Genomic DNA, 20,569 nt, shown 5'->3' with positions numbered 1-20,569 from the left:
ACACCTGAGGGCATCCAGTGAATGGGCAGAAAGGGGCACACTGTACTGTGAGGTTGGGTAAACAGTGACAAAGCTGGCACTGCCCCACTTTCCAGCGATCGCTCACTGCATGTGTGCGACCCTGATACTCACACTCCTCACAAGGTTCTGTCTGACAGCTGGAAAACACACACACACACACACACACACACACACACAATGACAGGAATGTTAGAAAAATTGCAATCAAGCAGTCACACACAACTATTCCTCTAAATATAAGAAAAAAAGGAAAATTCTTACCGTCTAGCTTTCCGGTAAATCCCACGGCACTGCCTGCCTTTGCCGTGTTTGGAGGGGTTGTTTGGGCTGCGAAAAGACCACTGGACGCTCTGCACTCCACATGGACCCAAACACTCCCCCCATGGGGACCATGATGACCAACCACAATGTACTGAGACACCATACACAACAAATGCACACACATACAGAGACAGAGAGAGAAGGAGCAAGACAGAGAGAGAGAGAGAGAGAGAGAGAGAGAGAGAGAGAGAGATACAAAGAGAGACAGAAAGAGAGAAGGGAAAAAAAGATAGAGAGAATAAGTAATCGACAAGCAATGAACCTCAGGTCTATATCAAAGCACTGAGAGCATAACCCACAAGGGGTTTAACAAGAGGTTAGCAGTGAAGCAATGATTGCAGATTTAAGAGAAAGCAGCATATTGTATTATATTGTTTCACATAGTTATATCGTGACTAGCATGTTAGCCTGGGGCTAACACATTAGCCTGTGTCTAGAGTGTTGAAGAGGACACAACAAAGCATCATGTTTTAAAATATTTGCTTCAATTATTGTTACTCTAAATGCTCTAAAAACCTACTAATTAGCATTTAATGAATGGCACATTTTACTCCTTAATTAAAAATGTATTGAATCAAGACGCCACTGTATGAAATCCAATAACAATTCTTTTAAAATTGCTACATGTCAATAGGTAGATAGACAGATAAATAGATAGATAGATAGATAGATAGATAGATAGATAGATAGAAGAGTGCAAAAGAGAGAGGGGTGGAAGAGAGAGAGAGAACAATCTGGGCACTCTGTACCTGAGCACTCAGGGTTGGCCTGGCAGTGCTGGGGTCTGCCTCTCTCACACCTACAAATCTCACAGCCCATCTTCACCTGCTGCCCTGGCCAGTACCGGACACCTGACACTTCACATATACATTCCTCTGGCAACACACACTGCTGCAGATGGTCCATGACCTTCCCCTCTGGACACCAGCAACCTTGGCAGAGAGAAAGAGAGAGATCTCCTTAGAAAAGCATTTCCAATAGAAAAGGACACTCTGGAGCAGCTGCACATGATTGGCTCAAGCATTGGCCTGAGAGGTATCCATAGAATACTTTTGTGATAAGCTGCAGTGAAGTTTGTGATTCAGAACTGATCATCCAACATGAGTATCTGACCTCACTAATGCTCTTGTGGACGAACGCAATCAAATCCTCACAGCAGTGTTCCAAAATATAATGTAAAGCCTTCCCAGAAGAGACTATCACTGCAGTAAAGGGGGACTAAAATCCTTATTAAAACCATTGATTTCAGAAGAAACATTAGATAGCAGGTGTCTAGTAGCATCGTGCCCACCCCCACCGGCTTACTGTTTACCTGTGAAGCATGGTGCGCTGGGGTCACAGGAGGTGCCACTGGATATGTGAGCACAAGTCTTAGGGCAAGGGGCACAACTGTGAGTCACCAGACCAGCCGGACAGGAGACATTAGCGCAGGCATCCTGAGGACATGGATCTACAAGAGTAGAGAGAAGGACAGAAAATGACGGCTTTCACTGAAACTACAAACACTTCAATCTTTTCTTGCAGGGCAACTGTGGATACACAACATATATTTAATATCACATTATAATCACACAAAATGAGCACGTTTATGAACTTACTGATCTCTGTGGTCAGAGCTGTTTCTCCTGGAAGCTCTGTGCAGGCTCTGCCTCCATTCTGTGGTGGAACACAAACTCTTTGACGGAGCTCCACTCCCCCACAACCTTTACTGCAGTTAGACCAAGTTGTCCACGCCGACCAGTGTCCATCAACTGCTCAACAAACACAGATACATATCCATACACATAAACACAGGCCAAAACATGCTACTGCTAAGAAAATACCAATACATTTTAAATAGGCTTCCTTCCATACGACAAATCAAGTAATCCATTCTCTCCACTGTATTAATGGTTTGAAGACAGTTGCCACACTTGTACTAATTAAATCATCATGCCTTCCTAATTTGAATGCTTATAGGACAGTACTGCAGAACAGACGGCTCTCACCAGGACAGGCAGTGGAGTAGCACTGCTGTCTTTGCGTATCTTCACCCCTGCAATGTCCCAGTGCGTCCCCCAGGGGGCAGTGTCTGCGCCTGCTCATAGTGCCAGCCCCACAGGTGTGGCTGCAGGGGCTCCAGGACCCCCACTGGCCCCAGTTTCGACAACCCTGCTCATCCGAGGGGCCCTCAGCCACAAGCAATGAAGCATCAGGACAGTCTGCTACTCCGTTGCAAACCTAAAACAGCACATGAATTGATGTGGGGGTTCATGCAAGATGTTTTGTAATTACAACAAATCTAGGCAGAAAGCCACATGACTACACCTTATTACACTAAATTCAAGTATTATATATTACAGTATAATGTCTTTGTGAACAACAATACAATGCCCTAATATAATCGACCTGCCTTCACCTGGTAGTAGGTGTCTATTGTTGGTAGTGACAGTTTTAGCTAATCTGAGCAGAACATAAACATTATGCCAGTACATGACTAGCTAGCAAACACAGTTTTGTACTGTTAGACACAAAACATCACAATATTTTTCATTAAAACACACACAAAAAAAGTTTTCTTAACTGCAGAAAATGTGTTTTGTTGGTGAGAATTCATAAGGTTACACACTGATTTTCAGACTCTGGGATACATTTATTTAAAACAATGGGATCTAATTGAACACCATCCTGCCATATTAATACCATCTTTTAACAAGCTCTCTTCCACTTGGACTCATTATTTCTCCTCAGTGGAATCCGCAGCGTCATTTTAAGGGCTGTCCCAATACTTTAAGAGCTGAAGTAAACAGAGTTAAATGAGCCCTCGGAGAGAAGAAGGAACAAGCGAACACCAATGTCGACTTTAGCAGCAGAATTTGACCAGAAATCATTGTGACCATTGCGTCATTTCCCTTTTAAAGCCCAGAACTAATGGCAGACAAAGCTGTTTATAAGCCACAGCAATATACTACTTTAAAACGCTTAACAACTCAAAACTATAACACTCAATTTGCTGGGTTTTAAGTTACAAACTACTCCATCTGTTATATCTGTGACTGCTGATACAACCTCACCACTTTCCGCTGTTAGCTGGCTCATTAGCATGCTAAAGGCTACATGGCTAACACGAACAAAAAGAAAGGAATTTTACTACAGTTTTACACCAAGTTTATAGCCAGACAAAGCAATTACACACACAAATAATGTATGTAATGCTCAAATTTCTTAAAAAATGTTAGAGTTTGGGTCAGCCACCTCCCTATAAAAAGTACAGTATAAACGATGAATTTATGTATATTTAGCTTATTACTATATCAATTAATGCCATGAATTTAAATAGACCATAGTGTATTACTGAATAGCTTTTTATAGAGTTTTACTGTGGAAGCGCAGTTTGAAATAATTCAGTAGAATGGTCCATATAATCTCTATCTCTCATGTCTTACTGATTTGAAAGGGACACAGGATCCATCCATGCAGGTGAACTCAGGACAGGTGTAAGTAGTGTTCCAGCCACCAGGAGGAGCAGGTGAGGAGCTGGGCTTTTCTAGATATAGAAAAGGAGGATTTGTAAGTATCCACATTATTATTAGTATTATTCAAAATCATCCAAAAGTATTCCTTCAAGAAAAAGATGTATATTTTATACTGTATTTTGTCCTTTGTATTGTACAATGCAGGCAGATCTTTGAAAGCATGCTTTTTTATTTCTATCAGGGCAACAACATTCAAAAATAAAATAAAGGTTGTGTCAGAGAAAATCTGATGCTGTGAGCGCTCACCACACAACAGCTCATCCTCTCCGCTTGGACAGTCAGGAACGCCATTACACACACGGGATGTGTTCACACAAGTTCTGTTATCACACAAGAAGCTGCCGGGACATGGTGGGATCCGTGTGGAGCCTGGAAAAGAATTTGACAGCGGATATAACAGACACATATGAGGCGATCATGATGGATGAGTGTTTTGTGGATAGGCCAATTGTCACGTTCATGTGAGACACAAACATATGGAATGTGCTCTGCAAGGGCAGGACTACTAGCCAAAACAGCCATTAGGAACCTGTTATCCATTTTTCAGAATCAAAAAAAGGAAAGTACATACTTAACAGAAACATTTAAGCCTCGACAACAAAACATTTTTTTTTTCAGTTTTTAGTGTGTCCACGCTTTGCCTTTTTTATAGCTTCCATTCTTTTCAGGAGACTTGCTTTCGGTTTTTTAAAGAAATCTCCAGGGATGTTTTTCCATACCTCCAAAGTTCAGTCTTGGAAGTCGGTTGCATTTTCTGCTTCTGATGATCCAAGTAATCCCAAACATATTTAGTGATGTTGAGGTCTGGACTCTGGGGTGGTCAGCTCAATGCTCTGAGAAACCAGCTGCTTCTTTGTTTGATTTGTAATTTTTTTTTAAACTTTTTTTGTTTATTTACTTTACCCAGCTTCTCGGTAGCTACACATCCTTATAGACAAACAGTGTGGAGTTGTCTTCTCAAAGTGAAAGGATAGACAGAAAAACTTGGATTTTGCAGATACGAAGCAAGAGTGGAGCTTTAAAAACTAAATAAATACTGTTTATCTTATGGTGACAGGTTTGGTGGTCTACCAGGTCTTGCACGGTTGTCAGGAGTCCCATTTTCTTTGTATCTTTTAATAATTTTTTGAACTCCAGTTTTTTCCCCACTTATTTTCCCTTTGACTTTACTCTTCCTTATGTAAGTGAATTGTCCTAAATCCAATTAACTTGTACTTTATTTAAGGAAATTAAATAAACAAAGGGTGGTTTTCTGACTTTTGCACAGTACTGTACCTCGCTCTCACAACAATGTAAGCTATGTATTAATTTTCTTGTATTTAACAAACAATTACTGAAGTAACTGAGTAGTTACTGAAAAATATGTGTGGAATTTCAGGGGTAAACATACAGCAAGAAAGCAAATTATATTTGTGTCAGCAACATTCTTCATTTGTGTCAACCAACAGGTTAATGATCAAATCAGAAATCCCAAGTGCTAAAGTGCCACGGCTCACCGCAATTGTCCACACTCTCGTCAGAGGCGTCTCTGCAGTGTGGTGTACCATCACACAGATGCATGTGCTGGACACACTGGTCTCCACTCAGACAGAGGACTTGGTCAGGTCCACAAGTACGGTCACACTGCTGCTCATCACTTCCATCCAGACAGTCTGTTTCTCCATCGCACCGCCAGCCCAGCGGCACACACTGACCACTCGCACAGCCAAACTCATGCTGACTACAACCTGAAAGACAGGAGAGGGACTTCATACTGACACAGCCTAAAGCAGAGCACCTTCACAATACAAGACTCTACTTCTCACCCTTATCCCTCTTACTGCTGTTAAGTGTTACTTAATACCTTAATATCAGACATCTTCTCCACATCGATCTGCAGTTCTCAGCAACTCCAAGAACTGTTCAATTTCTCAGCACAACACAGCACGTGACTCAGCATTTTACCAGAACTACATTAAATAAAAGCCATACTGAGACCACAGAAAGCCATGTGGCTTGAAATTTTGTGTGGTGGCCTTTAAGGTTGCGATTTTGGGGGGTGATTTTATAGGAGGACTGGTGCAACTGACAGTGAAAAAGTTTGAGAAACCTTTTTTGTCGCTGAACCAAACCGATCTGTGTAGTATATGTAACTAGAGCTCTGTAGAATCAAGACATAACGTATCGAAAAATGAATCAAATCATTACCTCAGAATCTAAAGTAGTACCAAGCCTAAAAATATGAGCATTGTTAATCCTCTAATGATTGGATATGCGTGTTTTGTTTTTTTTTACCTTTAACAGGACAGATAACTTCATCAATCCCGGATGGACAGTCCTTATGGCCGTCACACACACTCTTTGCAGGTATACATTGATCTCCAGGGCACTGGAACTCTCCAGGAGTGCACACACACCCCCGCTCGTCACTGAAGTCACCACAGTCATCATGACCATCACAGCGATGGAGATAAAGAATGCAGCGGCCAGAGGAGCAGCGGAACTCATCTTCAGAGCACACCACTCCACAGTCTGTTTCAAGGAGAATGATGAATAAAAGAGTGCATTTCAGTTAACTTTAACAAACCTGTCTCTGTGTCAATACATTCAGAGACGTTGGTGATCGGATCTTAAACGTTAAATCTGCTGCCAGAATAGGAATGACACATGCATGTCCATGTTCAGCATAGCAAAAGGTATCAACATGTGGAACCGGGGCTTTCTGTGTAATGGGCGTGTGGGGGGGGGTTGAGCCAGTTCCTAGTAAAGGCCTTCTTACTGGCTATGAGAAATGTTCCGACCAAGTATCTGTCTTCCTTTGATACAACTTCTAAAATACTGCCCACATACATCATGGTACTCCTCTTTGGAACTGTGTATCCCAACACCACATTCAGAGTGAAATGGATCCTTTCTCAAGCCTGATCTAATTAAACTCTAGAAAATACATCCATGATTAGCATCAAAGATTCCATATTGTCTCTAAAACATTTGCTGTACCGACAAATATTTATTTAGGGTCAATAAAGAACCTAATTAAGTTTTTCTAATACTTCATTTAACATAATCCTTCATGTTAGAGGAAAGCCTGCATCAGTGGTCACCAACCCTGGTCCTGGAGCTCTACCTTCATCTACCTTTAGTTCCAACTTCGATCTACCACACCTGCTCCAGCTAATTAACTTCTTCAGAAGTCCATGATAGGCTGTATCAGAGGCATTAGTGTGGGGGGGTGCAGTGTGTTGGATGAAGACTAGAACTCAACTGGGCAAAAAAGGTGATCTCCAGAGGGAGGGTTCGTGATGACAGGGCTGAATGGAGTACCATTTACCTTTTTCATCTGAGTCATCAGCAAACCCACAGTCCAGTCTTCCGTCACACATTTTAGCTGCAGACAGGCAGCGTCCATTAGCGCACTGAAACTCCCCAGCTGCACACCCCGGCACTGCTGTGACAGGGGCACAGAACTCCTCATCTGACTGGTCAGCACAGTCAGGATGGCCATTGCAGCGAAGCTCCACAGGTAAACAGGCACCGCCAGAGCAACGGAACTGCCCAGGAGGGCAGGTGGAAGGGCAAATCTCATCAGAGCCGTCCCCACAATCATCCTCATTATCACACAGCCAAAGAGAGGGGATACAGCGGCGGGACCCGCCAGAGCACTGGAACTCAGACTCCAGACAGGGTGCAGGGGAAGGGCATGCTGACCCAATGCAACGCCACGTCCCATTAGAACAAGAGCTGAAACATATATCGTAGGCAATAAATACTACTAATACGCATTTATTATAACTGATTACCCCTGTTGAACGTATAAAGCCTGAAATACACTACATAGACAATAGTATTGGGACACACCTCCTAATTACTGAGTTGAGTTGTTTCAGCAACACCCACTGATAAAAGGTGGATAAAATTAAGCACATAGCCGTGCAGTCTCGATAGACAAACACTGGCAGTAGAAGGGGTCGTACTGATGAGCTCAGTGACTTTAAACATGGCACCATCATAGGATGCCACAAATCAGGCCCTCTCGCTCACAAATCAGTGTCTGACCTCACAAATGCTCTTCTGGATGAATGGGCAGAAATTCCCACAGAAATTCCCACAGACAAACTCCAAAATCTTGTAGAAAGCTTCCCAGAAGAGTGGAAGCAGGGGACCAACGCTATATAAATGCTTATGGATTCAGAATGGAATGTAATAAAAAGCTCCTGTAGGTGTAATATGTAGGTGTCCCAATACTTTTGTCCATATAGTGTATCAGCATCATTAAAATATTTCTAGACTGACCAGTTCTGGCAGTGTTGATTTACAGCTGCTCCAGGAGGAAACAGGGAGCCTTCCCATTCACACGGACACTCAGCTGGAGCGACACAGCTGTCACCTTCAGTGGAAAAAAGACCAGAAAAACAAAAACATAAATCTGATCAGCTGCTTCAGAGGTTCTGGGGATCAAGCACTTTGGAACTACGGTATACAAATGTTGTACACTAACCATACACATACATACCAATAAAAAAAATATCGAGAAATACCAGAGCATCTAATTATTTACATTACTAAGCTATCAGCATTACCAACAATGGAATTTTGTACATTAAGATCAGGCAGATTTAGATCAAGTACAGATCATACAACATGTGCACACACACACACACACACACACACACACACACACACACACACACACACACACACATACACACACAAAGAGTATTCTGACCATTGCGGATGGTGCCATTAGGGCAAAAGCAGCCTTCCACACAGGAGAGGGCGCTGCAGTGAGAATTGAGACTGGGAGTGCTGCCAGGACAAACATCAGAGCAAGCAGGACCACATGCTTCATACACCAAACCATCTTCACACTGCAGTGCTGCAAAGAGAGAGAAACAGAGAGGTAACATATCTGAAACAGAATCAGAATAACCTTGAAAAAAGGTAGGACTCAGCCTGACAGTGAACATGAAAATGAAATGGGTTTCATATAATTACTAGTTACTAGAAAGCTATCATAAAATAAAAAAAAGGTTTTGTCCTGAATGATGAACGAAGCTGTACATGACTCTATGATGATTGAGAAAGCTGTATAACACTGAGAATGGTGTATTAACAAAAATAACATCTGCAATGTCTCAGAATTAAGAAGTAGCAATTAAATCTCAAGGCTGATGACAAGAAATTTCTATAAACCAGATAATTCCAGTACCTTTATGTTTCCAAACTATTGAATAAAACACCTAGAAACACCTTCCCACATCTGATTAAAATAATATATGGAAACTGTACAGTTTTTATAAATTATTATAAAGAGTTTTTTCATGGCAGGGAGGACTAGTCTTACGGCAGAGCTCCTGAGACCTCCAGCGGATATAGACTCCTCTGCGGTTACATTCTTCAGCATAGGCAGCGATGGCTGTGCACAGACATTCACAGTCTCCTCCGGAATCACAGCTACAGTACAGAGACAAAAGTAAACCATGTTGAGCTTGGTTCAATGACCTGTAGGGGATTAACCCACTGCTCAGAGCAGAATTACAGTTATGTGTTCAAATCTACGTGTTATTATTTTCCCAGTCCTGCCCTTTCTACTCACCCCAGAGACTCCATGAACTGCATATGCTTGTATTTTTCCTTCACATGCAAGTGTGATTTAAATCCCAGAGGACTTGGCATTCAGCCCAAAAAGTGAGCAGGGGCTCCAGAATTTGGACTGAATGGCTCTACTCTAAACTACTCATTATGTTCAGATGGGGACTGAGGGCCAGATGTACTATAAGCTAGTTTCAGGCTCAAAGGGGAGGCATTCTGTGTACAAAAGTGTACACAACTGTTGTACAAGCAATTTATGCAGCATGTAGGAAAAATACAAATGCACTTCGGCATACAATGCAAAGGTGGAAGGACCATGCAAAACATGAGAGGAGGTGCCACTGATGACATTTTACAATTGATTTTTGATATGGTTGTTTAGAAACCATTGTTTCATTGTGTGCATTTTATTTCTTTTATGTAATTTATTTATTTATTGCTTTCCTTCTCTTTTGTCCTGATCTGACAATTTAAAAAAACACCTAATTATTGGGGTAGGGTGGGGTGGGGGGTTCTGTGCAGTTTGCATGATTAATACAGGCTCAGTAATATGAACACTCATTTAAGACACACTGCGAGCGCACATTCCCTTTGTCTCTGTTATAAGTGATCTGATGCTCAAATGAATTGCCCCTTAGCTACATAACAGTACATGAACACACTATCAAGATGTTTGTCTCTTACCCGCAGGCATCAAAGACACACCAATCGTAGTATTGTTGGTATGGAACTTCAGCATGACAGACTGAAAACAGATCCTGCGTAATCACTGCACATTTCTTCTTTGCCCAGGTGACTCTGTGAGGGTTAATCTAGAAATATTTAAAGGAATGTTTCAGTGAAAAATCAAATTTTACAATTTTCAGCAACACTTCAGTATGGGGCCATTATAATGCCCTTAAAATGCCCTTTTTAAGCCTTATCAAGCCAGTAGCTGGAAAGTAAGTGGGTCTTAACCAGAGGAAACCTATGCAAACATAGAGAACGTGCAAACTCCACACAGAAGAGACCCTATTCGCCCGGCCGGGGAATCGAACCCAGGCCCTTCATGCTGTGAGGCGATGTTTTGCAAAAGACCAAGAGTGCCCTGGAAAGTGCTTAACTCACCCTTGTTATTGAACAATAAAGTGGCAATGAGCAAATTACAGTTAATTATCAGCTACTGATGTAATAAGGCTTCAGAAAATTACAATGGCATTATATTGTTCCCTATACTGAAGTACTCCATTGTTCCCAGGTTTTCTCTTACACCAAAATGTAGACAATTAGTCAAAAGACATCAAGAAATGTGTACATTTGATCATTGGTCAAATAATGTAATGTTTAAAATGGAGCTGAAGTAGCAAAAAGGCACAGAGAGTAAAGGTCACTCACAGCACAGGGGTCACGCAGGTCCTGCTCGTTGACATCAGGGCAGGACGGGCTAACCTTCCAGGAGTTCCCAAACAGCTCTGGAGTGGACTCCACTATGCCTTGCCTCGTGGTGAAGTCATTCTCCACGTCTCCATCAAAGTTTCCGCATAAACCCCCAACTCGACCTTGCAAGTGTGGCTCCAGCCGCACATACACACGCATGCCTTTCCACAGAGCATCATTCAACAACACAAACAGCACACAACATGCTCTATTAACCTTTCTACGCCAACACAGCATGCACAGTGTACAAATCTGTTACCAGTATCTCAGAATTGTGAGCTGTTGTCCACTCTTTCGAGAAGATCAAGCAACATGACATAATAAATCAAACCCCATCAGCACTACATGGCCTCTTAGTGGCTGTACCTCCATCCCAGAGAAGAGTGACTCCAAGACGGGACGAAAGAGACACAAACAGTCCAATCCTCTCCAGGACCAAACCACTGCCAGAGTAAGACTTAGGAAGAGCCACCGGCATGCCATTCACTGTCACTGCTTTGCCTGGGGAAAGCAAACATGCAACGGTCACAGTACTGTACAACATTATGGAAATTGGGTAAGAACTTTTTTTTTTTTTACATCCCTGGTGTAAAAATCAGGCCACTTCTGATATGAACATATTATGATTATTTTAGTAAGCTAAAAAGTCAGATAACTGATAACACTGGCTAACATAATTTGATATTAAAATGTCAATTTTGTACTCCAATAGTTTTTGTTGAACAGTGCAATATCGATTATTATTATTATTATATTATTATGTTTCACTAGTTCTCTTTATACAGAAAGATTTTTTTACATCCTATTATTCTAACGCAAAATGTTAGGCTCAGGAAGATGCTTTTGTTATACAAATCATGATGTTTTGTGTTTAAATTCACCAGTTCAGCCTCAATTGCTATAATATATTTAAAAAGAGTTTTCTAAGGTTGCCTTATCATCCATCATGATAATGCCAGTTTGAATCTCAGAAATACTGTGACAAAAAAGTCACAGTGTAATTGACAGTGTGTTACTGCAGATATTTTGCTGATACTGAGAAAAATGTGTGTGTTTGGGGGTGGGGTTTAATATCAGCCAATAATCAACTGATCAACCAATCAGTTGGTCCCTGAAAAAAAATGCATGATGCATCAGTCTGAAGGTGTTAATTCAACTGCATCAATTTTTAAATGACTCACTCAATTTTACCTCTATTTGATTTTATTCTTATTTATTTTATTATTTATCTTCATTTTTTCCACTACTCTAAAAAGCTGTATACTGTGAGCTCCTGTAGCCAAATTGTATGTGCCTTGTATGTGTAAGCATACCTGGCCAATAAAGCTTGATTCTGATTCTGAATGTATTTTTAAAAGTAATTCTGGATCATAACAAAATAATCCAATCTAATTATGATAAAATCTGAGATTGAAATCAATCATATCATTCATTCACCAACATCTTCTTAAGTTTTTCTTAAATTCTTTTTTGAGAAACGTCCCAAGAAAAAGTTTTGATTCATGACTTGTTCTTAAACTGCAGAACTGTTTGCATCCTTGTGCTCTTGAGTGTGTGTAGATTCTGTTCTTACCTAAGAACAAATCTCAAATAAGAAAATACTGGTGAATGTCAGAATCTGCGTAAGTGGGTTTTAAGAAGAAAGTTCTTCTAAAGAACGGTTGGTGAATGAGGCACATTGTGAGATCTATACCCTCATAAATTGCCATTATAATTATGCCAATGCCAGATTTAGAGGAGGAACTTTGTAGCCTAAACATCATTCTTTAGTAACAAATGACTTTAATTCAACTTGAGCATGTCTTCTTTGCAGACTGACCCCTTAGCAGGTGAATAGCAGTGTTGCCAACGGTGAGTGTGACAGACTTGGTGCAGGTGACTCCAGTGCTGCCGCAGGGCACGTTCTCAGCACTGACGCTGAACAGTCCACTCATCTCCTGGACCAGGATGTACTCACAGTCCCCCAGAAAGGAGAAACAGCGCCCGTCAAAGGTCACATAGTGCGGGTCACCCGTAGCCACACATGTGCCAGCACATAACAACTGGGTGCAGTGCCAGCGACGATGTTTACATACACTGTAAGAGACAGGGTTAAGGGCAGATAACACAGTGCACAGTATTTCACTGCTGTCATTAGGAAACCTAGAAATCTTATTAGACTAACAGATCTTAAAAATTAAGATAATTTGGTCCTTTTCCTATAAAACTGTTTTAGAGCTAGTACATTTTCTTACAATGACAACAATCTGCAAATTAAACTTGAACAGAACTACTCATGTCTGATGAAAAATGATTCTGGCAAATCAAAAAATAGAAATTAATTAACTACATGTTGTCAATTCAGATCTAACAACACATGTAATCTGTGTATTCTGTGGTCTAAATGAAACATCGGCCCCTCTTTAGGGGAGTGATTCAGTTTCCTGCTTTGCTCGTCTAAACTGACGTTTTGCCCTTGGATTGTTTGTAATGAATCCAAGGGTACTGCATGCTCACCATGTGTTGCAGTCTTTAGAGATGGTGTCATTGGTGAAGAAAAGTCTGCCATTGTGGTGACATGGACACTCATCAGGAGACACACACTGATCTTCCTACAAAGAAGGAACCACCAAAGAACAAAAATATGCATGTGAGATCAAATGCAATGACACGGATGAAGCACCACTATTATTGTTTTATGAATCATATAGGTCATATAGGTCAGCATGAATTAATCCATTAATTACAACAACCCTGTGTCACAGTGCTCAGATTTATCCCACCTTTAAATGTGCTCAGCAGATGTAGCAGGGGTGCACAACTCTGGCAGGCAAGTGTTTGCACAGGAAAATCAAACCCCTTATCAGGTGAATAGCAGTGTTGCCAATGGAGAGCATGATGGACCAGGCGCAGGTGACTTCAGTGATGCTGAAGGCATGTACTCAGCACTGACACTAGCCTCCTGGGCCAGCGCTCGTCAAAGGTCACATGGTGTGGGTCAGTGCCAGTGTATATGCATTGAAATCACTGAACAATGCCTGATCTCAGACCTCAAGGACCAGAGTTGTGCCCTATATAATATTGCAGGGCCACTGAATGGTTGTCACAAAAAAGTACACAGGCCTATATTTTTAGCTATACCACATGCCTACTTAGCGGCAAGTGTTTACAACAGAAGTGTGACAGCAGAACACTGTAGACTGCAGGGGTCCAGTGCTATGAAATCCACATCCCTTGCACAAAGCAGTGTCGAGAGGCAGCAGGACGCCAACATCAACCTATGTTTTTGGAGGTTTATGGGTCACAAAGGTTGAGAACCAGTGATCTAGTAGAATGTGGATGAGGAAAATTTAAAAAGGCTGTCTACAATGTGATGTGATGACGGAGACTTACCAAGAGCACAGTTCCCTCAGGACAGACACAGCCATAGATGGGCTCAGTGCAGGGAGCCTGAGGGCTATCCAGACTGGAGCAGGTCTTTAAGCATGAGCGAGGGGAGAAGACCAAAGAGCCTGGACACACTCTGACCTCAGGGCAAGGGTCATCAGTACAGTTCCACACACCATATTCACACACACTTCAGAGAGAAAGAGAGAGAGAGAGAGAGAGCAAGAGAGAGTGAACAAGGGACCATCTGAGTGACCATCTGAGTGACCATTACTGCAGCGTACTCAATGCTACTAAAGCAACGACTCTGCCAAAATTGCCCGCTCAACCAAACATACACAATCAGCCAGATTACGTTTGGAGTGCAAAGTTTGCATCTTCAGTTTTGCACTGGAGCTACAAGGCTAAAGTAGCTAATAAATAATGGAAGCTTATAAGTACCTGATAGCACTGCACAAACTGCATGTAAAAATCAAACACCTGCCTCAAACCGCAACAAGTTGTTAAGGATTCTGAAATACAGATGTGATTATGTAATTTCTTAATTCCTAATCACTTCTGGGTCTATAAATGTAGTGTATTTTTCAATATTGTTTACAGACTTGTTTTCTGGAGGTGGATTAAGCAAAGTCTTGGGCTAAATCACATGAGGTTTACATTTATATGGATATGGATTTACAGATCATTTAAAAGAATGTCATTATTGGAGACATCTGACACACATACACTCGCACTGAAGTAAAGAATAGACAGTTCACCATTGATGAGACTAAGGCTACATTCACATTACAGGCCTCATTGCTCAATTTTTTTGATCTTTCTAACTTGATGGTTCACATCCATGTAAGTGACTGTCATTAATGTAAACAAATCTGCACCCTGAAACAAACTGCATGCACACATCCTAATCTAGAACGGCACGTGAATGAACCACATGCATCAAGAACAACAAACTACCCAGCAAAACAAGCCTTCACTGTGAAGCTCCAAACAGCTCTCAGTTGTTCACAATTAAAGAAAGACAAAGGCAAAAAACAGTTAGATGCATTGCTTTTGCTTTTACTGGCCCTATTTTCAGGTCAGGCACTGCTGTCACATTAATGACGACGATGATGATGCATGCCCAGTAAAAGAAAAACACATTAATTCCAATCTGAGTGTTCTCATTCAGGTTGCATGGCTACGAATCAGATATGTGTTCAATCCAGGACCACATGAAAGTGGCTCAGATCTGATTTGAAGAGAACAGAATTGCATGCCCACACAGCTCTGAAAACAACAGATCTGATTACAGATCGGATTAGTGCCGCTTCAGCCTGGTAATGTGAACACAGCCTAATTAGACCACAGGATGTTAACTGGCATTAATATAAATATATTGTATCATGTATGCTTTTACTGGTACCTTAAGTTGTCATGAGGTAAAAGAAATGCAATGAAATCAACCTATCCCGATGAGGAAGACAGCGGGTCATAGAATGACTTCATCAGAGCTCTCCTACCTCAGGAACTCTCAGCAGACAAGAGTTTTTAGCACTTTAACAAACCTCTTTACTGCCATATTTCAAAGCCAACATTAGATTATGTACAAAACTTTACTATGCTCATAATATCAATGCACAATATTGGCTGTGGTGTCCAAAATCCATCCACAATGTTCCGTACTATAGGTCGTACACAAGCAATGTACCATAGTGGACATAGTCATTTGGTTTGAACTGATCCATGTGCAGTTTCTCTGTGTAAAACGTTAGTGTACAAAATTATTTACTTGAATTACAAATTATTTTCCCTTTAATAGCAATTTATGTGGTGCTCCAAATGTTCAACATTGGGCAGAGTGAATAGTAAGAGACCATTTCAAAAAAGCACTTTTGTTCTATTTTACAACAACAGGTGATATGGGTTTGTTGTCATATTTTAGAACCTCCAATTTCCTTAAATGTATAATGATACGGCCAATCCAGTCAGATAAAAGTTTACTGGAGTTCACTACAGCCTTTCAATCATTACCCAGATAAGACACAAAAAGATGCCCGACTAATTTTACAAGGGTATGAGCATGTGTTCAAGTTGTCTGCACATGCAAAACCAATGACACAACCAATTATTGGGGATTAGCCAGAACCTAGACCAGTTACCGGATGTTAATGGATTTGCATTAGCTGAAATGTCCATCTCCTTATGTCAGAACAGATTCCAAAAGCTTTCATCTATCCAATATGTTAATAAGAGGATGACTCAATTAGACAATTTGGCAAGAGATCCAAGCTAGATGAAGAAACTGTCTTATCTCTTGACACATAATATGGTGCTGGTGTTTCACAAACACGATGAAAGGACATTTTCTGCTGAACCACTGAGTTTGTTATCAGGGATGGGTGATAAAAAAGCACCTTTAGATGCCATGATGGTCATAAAAGCAACCATAAAATGTTTATTGCAGAGAAATCGCTACTGCCTCCTTTTCTTTTTCTTCTTCTTCTCTCTGTCTCTATCTCTCTGCAATGGTACGATATGCTGTAACTGGGGTTTGGCTGTTGGCTAAACCCCAACAATCATGCACTCGATTGTGTGCAATCGTGAAGTGATTGTGTAGCAAAGATGGATATGATGCAATGGTACACAGTACAGCTTGTACTGCACCAGTTTTGCAGCATCTCTCTGTACTCTGTGTGTGTGTGTGTGTGTGTGCACGCATGCAGGGTTGTGGTATACAGACCATGAATCAGCAGAAAACTTGCTGCTTTTTCTCTGCTTGACCACTTATTAGTCAGTCATAGTCTTATTCTTATTAATCATATTATTCAGGAACTACTATTCATTATTCAGTACCTACTGTGAATCTACTGTGCAAGTTAAACCACAATTCCAAAAAAGTATGTGAAATGCAACTAAAAACAGAAAGCATCGATCAGCAAATTAAGTTTGACCTATATTAAACTGAAAACCCATTAATTTGTGCTTCATAATGTGAATGTTTTCAATCTGAGACTGTTCTGGACTGCAGGCAGGCCAGTCTAGCACCCGCACTCTCTGATTATGCAGCAATGCTGTTGTAACAGAATGAGGCTTGGTTTTGTCATGTTGAAATACACATGGACATCCCTGAAAAAGACATGACGTAGAAGGCAGCATATGTTGCTCCAAAATGTGTATATATCCATATATCTTTCAACATTAATAGTGTTACCACAGAGGTGCAGGTTACCCATGGCATGAGGACTAATACATCACCACACCATGGCAGACCCTGGCTTTTAAACTTTACACCAGTAACAGTCTGGATGATCCTTTTCTTCTTTGGCCCAGAGAACATAATGTCCATTGTTTTCATTAAAATCTGAAAGTGAATGAATGTGGTTCTTGTCAGCAGTTTGTGAAAGTATTCCCAAGCCCACATGGTGATATCTATTACAGAAGCATGCCATTTTTTTAATGCAGTGCCATAAGAGGAATCGAAGGTCATGGGATTTTTCGCTGACACATTTTTTTTTGGCAACGTGGCAAGCCTCAAACTACCCTTTCTCATAAAGGACTAGGCCTTTCCTGTATGCAATTTAATACCCATATATGATTGCATCACCTGAATGTTTTTAAAATGTTCTCAAGGTTCCTAGTCTTAAACTGCCCCATTCCAACATTTTTAGAATGTGTTGCAGGTATCAGTTTCAGAATGAGTGTATATTTATAAAAGGTGAGAAGGTGATACATTAAAATGTCTTGGCATGCCATTTAAATGCAAACTTTGTGTGTTATTTGCATTTCACATACTGCTCCATTTTTTTTTAGAAGTGAGGTTTGCAGGTATAAGACTGGAAAGCTACAGTGTGGGCTCACATACAGGCCTTTCTAGTCATTTCCCATACCAGTTATTGCAACTGATCTGCACAGAGCTTCCAGGTGGATGGGCCACCCCTTCATGCACACATGGGCACATGCTGACTGGGACACACTGGCCTTGGTCATCCTGCACCAGACCCTCTGGACACTGGCAGCCCGGCACACATGTCTGGCTGCCTGAGTTCTCCTCACAGCTCCAACCTTGCTTCAGGTCAGCACAGGAGCCTCCACATACCCGGCCACACTCCTGATACACTTGCCCCCCAGAGCACTTCACGGCTGCACAGAGAGAGCATAAAAAGGGCAGATACATTAAAAATGAAAGCTTGAATGAATGATGATATTTCTGAAGTAATGATACTACTATATATTATTTATCATTCAATAACCTTTTCCCCAAAAATGTGAAATATTGTACACAATCTAAAAATACAGTGTAGTTTGTAGCATTATTACTGTACATGTTAGTATTAAATAAAACAACAATTAGGAATATGATATTAATGGCAGTGTATTTAAATTTTAGACTTTTATTTTCCATTTAGTTACAAGAAACTCCTGCAAATCTGACTGATTGCTTTAATGCATAATGCAGTTGAAATATTACATCTTAGCTGTGTGACCATTGTGTAGACTCTTACGGCAAAAGGTGCGGTTTCTCCAGGTCACAAGGACCCCCTCCTGGGCACAGTGTTGAGCATAGGCAGTGAGGACAGCACAGTGGCATAGCTGGTGGGGGGTGCAACTACACACCTCAGTCAAGCACATGCGCACGTAGGGCTCCTGCTCCACCACATCATGACAGGCCTGCAGAGAGTGGCGCACAGCGGTATTGCATTTTAGACAGTGAGATTCTGCAGAGCAGGTAATTTGACCAATCACCATGTGTTATTTATACTTAGCTCAACTGTGTCTCCTAAAGTGGTCTAAGAGATTGGATAGCAACGCATCTCCAATGCAACTATTGTTGATATTCAAATAACCGTGAGAGTTAATGAATGGATATCCGGTTAATAGCGGGTAAGGGAAAAAAGAGTACTTTGGCTGAAATTAATGTATGGCTGAAGGTTTACTTTCTTGACATAGAATGGTACAAAATAAATCAACATTGCTCTCATATTTTTAGGCATCCAAAAGGAATTATTGAAGACTCGCAAGGCACTCTCTAGCATTTTGCAGTACATTTTTGATAGAATGGAAAGCGACCAGGCTGCAAAACGGATAGAAGAATGTATTCCATTAAAAAATCAAGAAAACTCACTGATCTGCTTTGGTCTTTGTACAAAGCAAGTTTTGGGCAATAGGATGCTAGCATTACTGCTACTAAATGTTAATTGGCTGGTGAGCTGATTGGCGAGCGAAGCGATTCACATTCACCGACATCATGGACGTATATGAGGCACTAGGGGTAGGAATCTCTAGGCACCTCACGATTCGATTTGATTACGATTCAGAGGGCTGCGATGCGATTATAAAATGATTAATGATGCATCTCGATGCATCTTTTTTTTCTATACATGATTTCTATTTTCTCACTGTGTGAGGACTTGGTAGTTTTAAAACAAAGTATTTGTAATGATCCATAATGAATTTACTTCCAATATCTTTTATTAATAAAACAAATGGGAGTGATGTGGTAAGTGAACTGGAAGGCTCTCATTCAGTGCTCTTGTTTGGAGCACGAGAAGCTGCTGCCACTCTTCTGTGATAAAATGCGCAGTTACGGTGAAATAAGATCCAGTGGTTATGGATGTCCACGCAGCACATTATATATTCCTTAGTGATTTCAGCGCCTCAGTCAGAATTTAAGGTGGAATGGGAAAGTTCAGCAAGAAGCTGGCGAGTGAGAAGCAACTTCAGCCTCGTAAAACAGCAGAACGCTGAGAGACATTTTCTCAACTAATCTACTTCTGAGGAAAAGTTTTCTGGCGGAGATGGAAGAAAAGCAGCTAAAGCTTAAAGCAGAGCAGAATAAGTCTGCGTTTTTGTTTATATTTTTTAGCCTAAACTAGGACATTAACACATACTGAGACACACTGTGTTTTTGTTATGGGCCGCCACAGACTGTCCGGGCGCCGCACTTACCCACTTCCAAGTTCCGCCCTTTGCGTTCTGTCAACATTACGTTATAAATTAAATATTTAGAAAATCAATTTTTGACATTTGTGAATCGATTCAGAATCGTCCACATCTGCATCGCGATGCATCTATGAATCGTTTTTTTTTCCCGCACCCCTATGAGGCACTATTAGAAAGTCCTATAATTTGAATTAAAAAGTGCTGGGACAATATAACAGCAGTGTTAAAATAGTATACAAACTATGAATTTGCACAAAAGCTCCATTGGACCACATTAATTTTGGACTCGCACGTGAGCACCGTCTAGCGTTCAACAAATCCGGTTTAAACGTTACTGTGTGGCAATTCTCCTCAGAACACATTGTCTGGCACTACATCAACCTTCTCAATTATGTCCTTTGCAACACAATTATGTCTAGGCACTGGTGTTTAGGAGT

The 20,569-nt window shown here is 41.0% G+C and overlaps 1 protein-coding gene across 1 annotated transcript in view; it reads right to left on the bottom strand.

The window, feature by feature from the left end:
• The window catches only part of scospondin (subcommissural organ spondin), a 118,828-nt gene that overhangs the window by 80,296 nt on the left and 17,963 nt on the right, over nucleotides 1-20,569 (bottom strand). Inside the window, exons 17-38 of the mRNA XM_036580179.1 lie at nucleotides 18,695-18,860; nucleotides 18,080-18,332; nucleotides 14,217-14,400; nucleotides 13,341-13,435; nucleotides 12,664-12,920; nucleotides 11,211-11,345; nucleotides 10,803-11,005; nucleotides 10,113-10,240; nucleotides 9,181-9,290; nucleotides 8,563-8,712; nucleotides 8,130-8,223; nucleotides 7,168-7,577; nucleotides 6,132-6,368; nucleotides 5,354-5,584; nucleotides 4,104-4,226; nucleotides 3,768-3,868; nucleotides 2,331-2,562; nucleotides 1,941-2,093; nucleotides 1,655-1,792; nucleotides 1,092-1,274; nucleotides 283-433; nucleotides 5-158 (exon numbers count right to left, since the gene is read on the bottom strand). Coding sequence (XP_036436072.1) covers nucleotides 5-158; nucleotides 283-433; nucleotides 1,092-1,274; nucleotides 1,655-1,792; nucleotides 1,941-2,093; nucleotides 2,331-2,562; nucleotides 3,768-3,868; nucleotides 4,104-4,226; nucleotides 5,354-5,584; nucleotides 6,132-6,368; nucleotides 7,168-7,577; nucleotides 8,130-8,223; nucleotides 8,563-8,712; nucleotides 9,181-9,290; nucleotides 10,113-10,240; nucleotides 10,803-11,005; nucleotides 11,211-11,345; nucleotides 12,664-12,920; nucleotides 13,341-13,435; nucleotides 14,217-14,400; nucleotides 18,080-18,332; nucleotides 18,695-18,860 — 3,888 coding nt within the window. The remainder of the gene's footprint in view (nucleotides 1-4; nucleotides 159-282; nucleotides 434-1,091; nucleotides 1,275-1,654; nucleotides 1,793-1,940; nucleotides 2,094-2,330; nucleotides 2,563-3,767; nucleotides 3,869-4,103; nucleotides 4,227-5,353; nucleotides 5,585-6,131; nucleotides 6,369-7,167; nucleotides 7,578-8,129; nucleotides 8,224-8,562; nucleotides 8,713-9,180; nucleotides 9,291-10,112; nucleotides 10,241-10,802; nucleotides 11,006-11,210; nucleotides 11,346-12,663; nucleotides 12,921-13,340; nucleotides 13,436-14,216; nucleotides 14,401-18,079; nucleotides 18,333-18,694; nucleotides 18,861-20,569) is intronic.

This window comes from Colossoma macropomum, unplaced genomic scaffold (genome assembly GCF_904425465.1).
Source record: "Colossoma macropomum unplaced genomic scaffold, Colossoma_macropomum, whole genome shotgun sequence".
Classification (NCBI taxonomy): domain Eukaryota; kingdom Metazoa; phylum Chordata; class Actinopteri; order Characiformes; family Serrasalmidae; genus Colossoma; species Colossoma macropomum.
The sequence above is the reverse complement of the archived record's forward strand: the minus strand, read 5'-3'. Positions and strand labels throughout refer to the sequence as shown.